The sequence below is a fragment of the Neomonachus schauinslandi genome, chromosome 4 (assembly GCF_002201575.2).
Source record: "Neomonachus schauinslandi chromosome 4, ASM220157v2, whole genome shotgun sequence".
NCBI classification, from domain to species: domain Eukaryota; kingdom Metazoa; phylum Chordata; class Mammalia; order Carnivora; family Phocidae; genus Neomonachus; species Neomonachus schauinslandi.
The window spans coordinates 11,010,905-11,021,002 of NC_058406.1; the positions used below are offsets into that span (position 1 = coordinate 11,010,905).

General features: G+C 45.1%; 1 protein-coding gene and 1 pseudogene across 4 annotated transcripts in view; one reads left to right on the forward strand and one right to left on the reverse strand.

Annotated features, from left to right (window-relative positions):
• Positions 1 to 10,098, forward strand: part of LOC110575138 (protein DDI1 homolog 2) — a 37,150-nt gene that overhangs the window by 11,880 nt on the left and 15,172 nt on the right. For 2 of the 4 annotated variants that reach the window (XM_021684050.2, XM_044914389.1), the window contains exons 4-6: positions 1,315 to 1,441; positions 5,401 to 5,528; positions 8,970 to 9,098. In XM_021684050.2, coding sequence (XP_021539725.1) covers positions 1,315 to 1,441; positions 5,401 to 5,528; positions 8,970 to 9,098 — 384 coding nt within the window. Of the gene's footprint in view, positions 1 to 1,314; positions 1,442 to 5,400; positions 5,529 to 8,632; positions 9,099 to 10,098 lie in introns of those variants that run through there. The other 2 variants (XM_044914390.1, XM_044914386.1) reach the window with 2 other exon arrangements.
• On the reverse strand, positions 4,737 to 5,308 carry LOC110575310 (annotated as a pseudogene).

Here is a 10,098-nt window from a genome sequence, read left to right on the forward strand (position 1 = left end):
CCATTCTTATATTAAACAGAACGCTTATTTTTAGTCAGCTTCATGAATAAAGTTTTTCTCTGTAAATTTCTCTAGTTTTACTCTTGGGCTTATGAAATGGTACTGGTTAAATTTTAAAATATAACAGACAGTAGCTCATTCTTCAGTTGACCATTTTTAAAATCGAGGTAATAATTACCTAACAGAAATGCACAGATTTTAAGTATACAGTTCATTGAGTTTTGGCAAACTCATGTAGCCACCACCCTAGTCAAGATACAGAACATTTTTCTCACTCCAGAAGTTCCAGTATATTCTCTGCAACAAGTCAGTTATGGGCTACTGCCATTCTGATAATCATGGTTTTGATCTTCACATAAATGGAATCATATACTATGTCCTCTCTGATGTCAGGCTTCTTTTGCTCAACTTAATGTGTTTTAGATTCATTCATGGTGTGTGTATTAATAGTTCCTATGACCATTATTTTGGTGTCTTTAATTTCTTATGTAGCAGATCTAGTCACCAAAGACCACAATGATGACATGTTTAAGTTTATACACTTCTATGCACCCCCATTTAAGAAATAGCGAACTTAAGGTGATTCTTGTAACATACATTTTAAAGCAAGCAGCATTTTCTCTCTACTCATTTCCCTATTATTCACCCCGTTAGCTAGGGAGGCTAGCAGTAGTTTGCATTTAACTTACCTGGTTAAGGCAGAGCGTGTTATAAAGGGAATGAAACTAGAAGAGGACAAACAGGGTTGCAGTGCACTGTTTTTTTGTTTGACTTGTTTTTTAACTGTAGTCGACACACAGTGTTACCCTAGTTCCATGTGTACCACATAGGGATTCATCCAGTCTGTGCCTTATGCTGTGCTCACCACAGGCGCACCATTTGTCACCACACAAATGCTATTACAATACCATTGACTACATTCCCTGTTGTCGTGCTCTGTTTTATTTCCGGGTAGTAGGTTCATAAGAGCGGCCGGGGAGGAGAGTAGTGCAGCCACTTACCTGCCACACAGATAGTCATTCCCGCTGATTTCAGTCCAACTCTTGTTATCTCTGGGTAGAAACAATACGATGGATAACTCCTTACAGGAAGAAATGATTTTTGCAAAGACCTGATTTCCTTATACTAAATTTGGGTGACGTAGCCTTGCCTCAGAAAATAGCAAGTAAATGTAATTGCTCACTGAAAATAATTCTTAGGGTTCCTTTCTGCATCTCTTTACAGTTGTATCTTGAGAAACTATTTGATCTGGAAAAGTACTAATAAAGAATGGAAATAGAGTGGTACTGAAGACTTTCCCCCTTATTTTTGTAGAGAAATTTTCTAGGGTCCTGGTGGAGCAGCAGCAGGACCGAGCCCGGAGAGAGCAAGAAAGGATTCGTCTCTTTTCTGCTGACCCTTTTGATCTTGAAGCTCAGGCAAAAATAGAAGAAGATATAAGGTAATGACCCTCTACCTAAAGAGCGAGCTTTAGAGAATCCAGAGTTCCCAAATGACAGGTGACACAGGTGACCCGGTATCAGTTGGGCGTCTGCTCTGAAGCAGCGTCCTTGTTTTGTATCTGAGAGAGCAGCATCAGCCTTTTAGGTCATTCTCTCCTCTTCTGTTTTCCTCACATGTTGATTCAACATTACAAACCTAACTTAATGGCTTTCTCTTCTAAAACTTGAATGAAAACTCCAGGACCAGCCCACAGTGCATCATCAAAGCAGCTGCAGGTAGATGACCCCGGGGCTGAGCAGAAGCCTCAGCTTGGTGAGACTGTTAGGCTGACTGACTGGAATCTGAGTCCTTAGACATAACGCGGGAGCCCTAATTAAACCCGGGCTTGAGCATGATTGGATTAGAGAGAGCTCTGGACAGATGGAACCCTGTAGTCCTGGGTCTGTTTTCCTCCTGCAGTTCTTGCCCTGGCCTCAGTGGATAAACTGCCTGCCGGACACTTTTCCAGCTCCAGCGTCTCTAATGCTGTTGTTCTCACGTGGGGCTACGTTAAAATCACAAAAGAAGCTTTAAAAATGCAGATGCTTGTGCTTCACTCCCAAATCTGCTAGATCAGAATCTTAAGAGGTGGGGCCAGAGCAGGTACAGTGATGCTAAGGCCAGCCTGGGCCACATTTCTGGTCATGAGCAAGATGCTCTTCAGTCCCTTAGAATGAAGGAACAGCTGCCCCCTCCACCCCATTCAGTTTTCGTTGCGAATGGTTAAGGCCTTAGTTCTTCCCCCACCTTATCCACCATCTCGGTTTTCTGCGGTTAATTGTAGTCCAGAAGCAGATAGATCAGAAGATCAGTGGTAGCCTAATCCACGTCACAAAACCTCTGTCATTCACCTCACTTCATCTTATTACGTAGGCATTTTATCACCTAACATCATCATGAGAAGGGTGAGTACAGTACAATAAGATGTTTTGAGAGAGACCACATTCACATGTTTATTACAGAATATTCTAATTATTTTATTATTGCTTCTATCTTACTATGCTCCACTGATAAATGGTTTATCATAGGTATGTATACACAGGAAAAAACATAGTATGTATAGGATTTGGTACTCTTTGTGGTTTCGGGCATCCCCTGGGGGTCATGGAATGTATCCCTTGCAGAGAAGGGGGGACTGCTGTATAACTAAGAAGAACTATGTTCTTCGTTGTCATAATCTTTTGTTACTCGAATGAAGCCCAACTTGGTCATTATATTGTACGGTCAGCTTGGAACCTTATAACGGTTATTTTATTTCTTGTTTCTCTAACTACATTTGAAATCAGGGAAATTTAAATTGTATGTCAGAATCGGTTGTCAGCCCCAAGCCATTCGTGTTCTTGTTGATGAAGTGCCCCCATTAATTGCATCAGTATATTAGTATATGAATATCTTTGAAAAAGCATCTCACTAGTTAAATCTACCCAGAGAAACAGGAAGAAATTTGTGTTCTCTGAACTAGACCCCATTGCAGCTCTAAGGGAACCTGACATAATTCTCAAGAATAGACGTGTTCAACCCAGGAAGTGGGAGGGAGAGTGGAGAAGCATCGTGGCCAAACCCTGACCTGCCCTGCGGGCAGAGTGGCAGTGAGATGAGGCATATTCGTGTGGCCCATGGGGGGCCAGGGGAGATTAAGGAAATAGGGTAATGTGTACACTCTTTTAAAAAAAGAAGACCTTGTGCCTCTCAAGAGACTCTCGACATATAGGGCCCAGAATAGCCGGAGTGACTGGTATTATCTCAGAATCTGATTTTGCTGAAATTTATCTTGGTTGCAGTCAATGCAAGGTCAGGAGTGTACAACTAATTTTAGTTCATTTCTAAATTTACGAATGTGGCATAAGAGAAAAGCTGTGTAATTCTGTCAGATGCCTCCTAAAGTTTTATTTGGTACGCTGCACCAGTGATTACTCAGGGTATATGTACACTGGGGTATAATAGCTTGCATATTTCCCTGACTAAATTAAACAAGTGTGCCTTTGATTTCCTGAAAAGTTTCATGTATTTAAATTAGAGAATGGCTGATAAAATCATGAGTTCAGTTGAGGTAGAGTATTACTACGAAAAGGACAGGCACTACAAGTTAGAGCAGGGTCAGCCAGAGAGGAACTATTTTAGGGTTTGCAGGCCCCGCTGTCTCTGTTGCGAGGCTGGCTTAAGCCAGTGCTGGTACCAGAGCGGCCATACGTAATGCGACAGCCCAGAAGCGAGCGTGCAGCTGCGCTCCCGTAGAAGTTTGTCTGCACAAACGGGTGGCGGTCTGTGGTTGTAGTTTATCCCCAGTCTGGGGCCCTGTTCCGTTCGTGTCTCAGTCTTCAGGTACATCGCACAGCCCCTGCCCTCGTTCCCACTAACGTCGGTAGTGTTCGCTAACTGCGCAGTGGTGGCGTCGTAGCCAGTGAGGTTTATCCGAGGCACAGGTTTTCAAAAGGAGGTTGGGAATGAAGGCATGAGATGTTGGAGTAAGCTAGAACCCTCTTTTATATCCTTTTCTCATGTGGGAATTAGAGTATGTTTGATGTTTGAAGGAACGGTTTGACGGACCACATGAGCTGTGATGTGTGTGTGTGTGTGGTTTTCTAAGTGATAGCGGTAACTAGAGAGACGCACGCATTTGCTGAGCATCTGCGCTTCTGCCATCACCGTGTTCTAGATGCTCTCCGCCTCGTAGCCGCACTACAACAGGGGTCGTCACCTCCCTCACAGGTAGAAAACCCCGGCTCGGGAGTTAAGCAGAGACACAGCACAGACCGTTAACACCCATGTATTACATTTGCCAACTATTTCTAAGGCACTGGGCATAGGAAATGTACCCAGGGCGCCTGGGTGGCTCAGTTGGTTAGGCGACTGCCTTCGGCTCAGGTCATGATCCTGGAGTCCCGGGATCGAGTCCCGCATCGGGCTCCTTGCTCAGCAGGGGGTCTGCTTCTCCCTCTGACCCTCCCCCTTCTCATGTGCTCTCTCTCATTCTCTCTCTCAAATAAATAAATAAAATCTTTTAAAAAAAAAGGAAATGTACCCAGATACCCAGTAAACCCCCGTTAAAATTGAAGCATTCGTGAAATTCTCGCATTCTACAGAATTAAAAGGTTGTGACCCTTACTCTCCAGAGGTTTATCTTCCTGTATCTCAGCTCATAAAGGGAGCAGAACTGTTTGGCGTGAGAAAGCCATGTGTATGCCTTTCAATTTTCTGCCGGCTGCATCTCTACCTCACCTGTTGCCCAAGAGACCGGTTTCCATTTCCATGACTCAGCTGCTGTAACAGGGGCAAAAGAGGTGTACAGCTCTGTTGGGGTTTTTTCCCTCCAGTCTGTGAAAGGGAAAACATGGAGGCTCCAAGGCCTTGGGGGCTCGGGCAGGAGGCTGCCCTGCAGGCAAAGGAAGAGCAGATGGAGGGGCCTTATTTGGCCTTCTTGGGGTGCGGGGGTTGGTGTGGCCGTGCTTCTTCCCAAGGCAGTTGATAGCACAGGAGTGTGGGCAAGCAAAGCAGTGGTGGCAGATGATCTTGTCGCAGTTTTATTTCTGGGCCAGTTGGCTGAGGGAAGGCTCCATGGTGCCACCCCACAGGCAAAGCACCAAGTGCAGGGTGAGCTCTTCCTGGATATTGTAGCCTGAGAGAGTGTGGCCATCCTTCAGCGGTTTGCCCACGAAAATCAGACACTGCTGGTCAGGTGGGACGCCCTCCTTATCTTGGATTTTGGCTTTGACATTCTCTCACTGGTGTCACTGGGCTCAACCTCCAGGTTGATGGTCTTGCCTGTCAGGGTCTTCGCGAAGATCGGCATCTCTGCGTCTGCCGCTCAGCCGCCTTGTTGAAGAGAAAGCCAAGCCTGTTTTTAATATTGTGACTTTGAAACAGATTTCCCTTCCTGGAAATAATGATTTTACTGTACTTGGTTTTGGTTTGTTACAGGCAACAGAACATTGAGGAAAACATGACAATAGCTATGGAAGAGGCTCCTGAAAGTTTTGGTCAAGTGGTGATGCTTTATATTAACTGCAAAGTGAATGGACATCCTGTGAAAGCCTTTGTTGACTCAGGTGACGTCTCCAGCTCAGTCTCTCCATCTGCCCGACATTCTGACCTGACACAGGGAGAAGGGGAGCCTGGTGCCTGTTAAAGCTGGCAGGAGTCTTCTGGACTGCTAACAAGCCTGGGGGTTACTTCACTTGCCAATCTTGTTGTTTGTTTGTTTGTAACAGGTTTATTTCTTAATCGTTTCTTAACTGGATTTGTATTTTGCAGTATGTCCTTTATCTTCCTACCTTCCTTTATTTGGCATCCTGAATTTTTAGGATACCTCTGTAAGAAATTTGGGAATAAATGGGTTTAGGAGAAGGAGCTGTAAGAAGCAACTGTATAGAGTGTAGATCAAATATCTCAGCATGGTCTGTGTGGCATCACTTTGCCAGGAGCTATGAGGAGTCGAAGCATGTATTGAATCAGGGCTCTTGCCCTTAAAGAACTTAGCAGCCAGGTCAGGAGACAGGGAGTTTCCCTCTTGAGGATTTAAATAATCCCTGTGCCAGCCGGCACCTTTCCTCGCAGTAATAACTCTGCTTTTTAGGAAGACCACGCACAACACCGTGTCTTAATTCTGTGTAGCTCACCCAGACTCTAAGATAGGATGAGTCCTAGAATAGTAAAAGGCCCTGTTCAAGGAACATTTTCCTCCATTTGTTCATCCACAATTATTTGAGCACATGCTAGGTTTCACCTGCCATTAGGTGTTTGTATCTTGAGATGCATACATTCCTGGGAGAAGCACATTTGCTGATTATTCAGTTTTAAAAATGTCCGTTGAGGGGCGCCCGGGTTGCTCAGTCATTAAGCGTCTGCCTTCGGCTCAGGTCATGATCCCAGGGTCCTGGGATTGAGCCCCACAACGGGCTCCCTGCTCGGCAGGAAGCCTGCTTCTCCCTCTCCCACTCTCCCTGCTTGTGTTCCCTCTCTGGCTGTGTCTCTCTCTGTCAAATAAATAAAATCTAAAAAAAAAAAAAGTCCGTTGAATGCTGTAGGCAGGGCACTTGTGCTGAGTGTTTGGGAGTAAAACTCACTAACTGGAGCTTCATGGGGCTCCTCTGAGTGAGAGACAAATACATACATAAGAGACCCTAATAGTAACACTCAACATTTACTGAGCCCTTACTTTGTGCCAAGCACCAGGTGCTTAATATAAATCATCTTAATTTCACTTAATCCTCAGGTTATCCCTATGAGCCGTGTTCAACTGTTAACCCTATTTTGTAGATGAGGAAACTGAGAGAGGTGATGTCATTCTTCAGGTAGACAGAGTTCACGAGTAGTGGACTTTGGATTCAGCCCCAGATCTGTTTGATGCCACAACTCAGTGACCACAAAAATCAGATGCATGTTGGATAGCCATCGAGACCACATTCTCCCTCTGACTGGGGTGCTCAGGCATGGCTTCCCCACAGAACAGTTATCTGAACTGCCCTGCCTCCACGGGCAGGGGAAGGGGCTTCTAGCCGAGGCTTGAGAAAAGGCAGGAGAATTGCGAAAGGAGCCCTTTCTTGTCTTGGGCTCGCTTACGTTACAACAATAAGTAGCTTTGGTGGAGTAGAGTGGGGAGAGAGGAAGAGAAGAGATTGCCTTCTCCAGTTTTCTTTTCCTTCATTTTTGCTGGGCCTTCTTGAATCTAACCTTCCTCAAATGCCAAGAGCTTTCAGTGCCCATAAAGCGTAAGGTGCCTAATGAGTAAAACGAACAGGAAGTGTTGGAATTGAATGAGGGGAGATCACTGGGCAAGGCTGATCAGCTGGGGAGGAGGCGGGGTTTGAGCTGGGCCTTACCGCCTAAGTGGAGTTCAGAGAAAGTGAAGGCGGGGGAGGGGGGCACTCTGCAGGAGGGTCAGCGGGAGTAAGAGGCAGAGGGAGCAACTTGGTCCTGTCCAAGTGGAGGGTTTAGAACAGTCAGAGTATGGGGCTGATAGATGCATCTCTTCGGGCTGCTATAAAAGAATACCACTGACTGGGGGGTTTATGAACACCGGTTTATTTCTCATAGTTCTGGAGGCTGGGAATCCAGGACGAAGGTGCGGGCAAGTGCAGTGTCTGCTGAGGACCCACTTCCTCCGTCCCAGACATTCATCTTCTCAGTGTCCTCACATGGCAGAAAGGGTGAGGGAGCTGTCTGGGGGCTCTTGTGTAAGGATGCTCGTCCCATTCCCAAGGATTTCACCTCCGTGACCTACTCACCTCCTGAAGGCCCCACCTCCTAATGCAATCACATTAGGAATGTGATGGTTTCAACAAAGGAGGTTTGGAGGGACACAGACATCCGGTCTGGAGCAGCGGGAAGCAGTCTGGCCAGGATGAGGTAGACTCTGAAACTGTGGCAGGTGGTTTGAAGCTAATCTTACAAAGAGGAGGAGCCATCGAGGATTTTTGAGCAGATGAGTAAGTGATCTGAAGATCATATTTGAGGAAGACTGACAACAGTGACAGATCTGGAAAATTCTGTATCCCTCAGGGTCAGAACTATTCCCTTGCTTTAAATTATACCTCCACAGAGTGGTTTGGAAACCAGAGAAATTGTCCACCAGCGAGGGGAATAGGGTGTGAGCTGGGCTGCTTGCTATAGTTAGAAGAAGGAAGGTTAGAAATAGAAATTGCACAAAACTTACTCACAGGGTTGGAGCAGAGTTTGAGAGTGGGGAGAAGGCTAAAAGACAAGGAGTCACAAGTACGAAGTTTGTGTTGCAAGAAAGTAACTTCATTGCTAAGGAGAGAAATCCAAAGTGAGAATTACTTGGGAGAGAAAGGGTTTAATACCTGTTGGCTTGGAGATGGAAATGTCCAGCACACGGACGTGTAGACTAGAGTCTTGGGAGAGATTAGGACCATAGGGGAAAACAGAGATGTGTCTGTCTCCTGCACGGGCCTGCTTCGGCTGTGTGGGTGAATACACGCAAGAAAAGACCCTAACTGCCCTCTTTGCCAGAGTGTGATTGTTGGCGCAGAGAGGGGGAGTTCAGCTCGTATTTATTTGAGAGACTGCAGGTTTTACCTAATAAATTATAGTGTCCCAAAGTTTGAAATAAAAATAATCTGATAAGATGTTTAGAGGTACTTGGTGAAGATGGATCTGACTGTAAAGTAGTGCTTAACTTAGCATTTCCATCTGTAGATATGGTTTGACTTTCTGAAAGTCCTCTCCAGGTAGTTTTGCTTTCTGTTGGTAAAGTTTGAAAATGTCTTCCAATTATTACATTTAAACAAAATATTCTTTCACTCCCTGTTAGGTTTCTACACTGCGTTTCAGATTCCAGTGTGTAACTGAAAGTTGAATTAAGTGTGGCAGGAACAACTAAGGGCTAGATTAAGCTAGGTATGAATAATTTTACACAGACAAAAGCCTGGGGGTGAACTTGCTCTCTGCCCTGTTCTCAGGCTGCATTTTTAATCTTAGCACAAACGTGGACTTTGTTTTTATTATCTGATGTTTCCCTCCGCTTCTAGGTGCCCAGATGACTATTATGAGCCAAGCTTGTGCAGAAAGGTGTAATATAATGAGGCTGGTGGACCGTCGGTGGGCAGGGATCGCCAAAGGAGTGGGCACCCAGAAGATTATTGGAAGGGTACATCTAGGTGAGCAAAGGCACCGCGGGAGTCTTTTCAGAGTAGTAGATTCTTAAAAATTTATTTTGCATAGGTGTATCTGATCCAGCAAGCCTAATTGCCAGGAATTTTAAATCCTCTGTTCTGTCTGAATTATAATGTACATGTTTTAGCTGGTTACGAAAAATCAGTTGCTGTGTACTTCTCTGTTCCTGCCCCTTAGAGGTCCCTTTCAATTATTTTAGCTCATTTCTTTTGGTGCTTACCTCCATATTTCAAAATAACACACGTATTGTGCTATTACTGATACGTAAAATACTGTTGAGAGCTGAGCCATCTAATTGAAAATGATTGCTTTTCCTTTTGTGTCTGGTATTGTTTTTCTCGTAATAATTGTTTTGTTTTGGTCATTTGGGATTCTATGTGTTACTCAGTCCCCAAACACTTACCTAGTTGTGTAAATCTTCTTTATGCATTTCATCCTGTTGAAGAGTCTTCTAGAGACTGGATGGGTGTTTCAGAGCCGCCGAACAGCTGCTGTTTAGAATCTCCCTTGCCTGGGTCTCAAAGGCTCCTTTCCCCTTGGTGGTAGATGGGATTATGTGCATCCCGTCTCACTCTTTGTAATTTGGCTCCTCAGCCGTAGAGTACACCTTCCAGTAGCTTCCTGAGAAAAAGTGTAAGGGAGGAAACTGAGTCCTTAAGAATCAGAACTTGTCTTTTTCCCCTATATTCTACCAGTGTGGCTAATCTGTTTTCCACAGTTTTTGTCAGTGTTTCTGTAGAGAAGCTGGCTGCTGTCCTGATTCTTGACCCTTTATGTGAAAGAGTTCTTTTCCATTTCTGAAGCTTGTAGAATTTTCTTTGACCTCAGTGTTTTGGAATTGCACAGTGATGTACTCAGGTATAGATCTGTCTTCATCCACTGCACTGGGTACCTTTCATTCCCCCCCCCCCCCCCCCCCCCCCCCCCCCCCCCCCCCGCCTTTTTCCCCCCTCCCCCCTCCTTTCCTTTGTTTGTTTTTTTGTA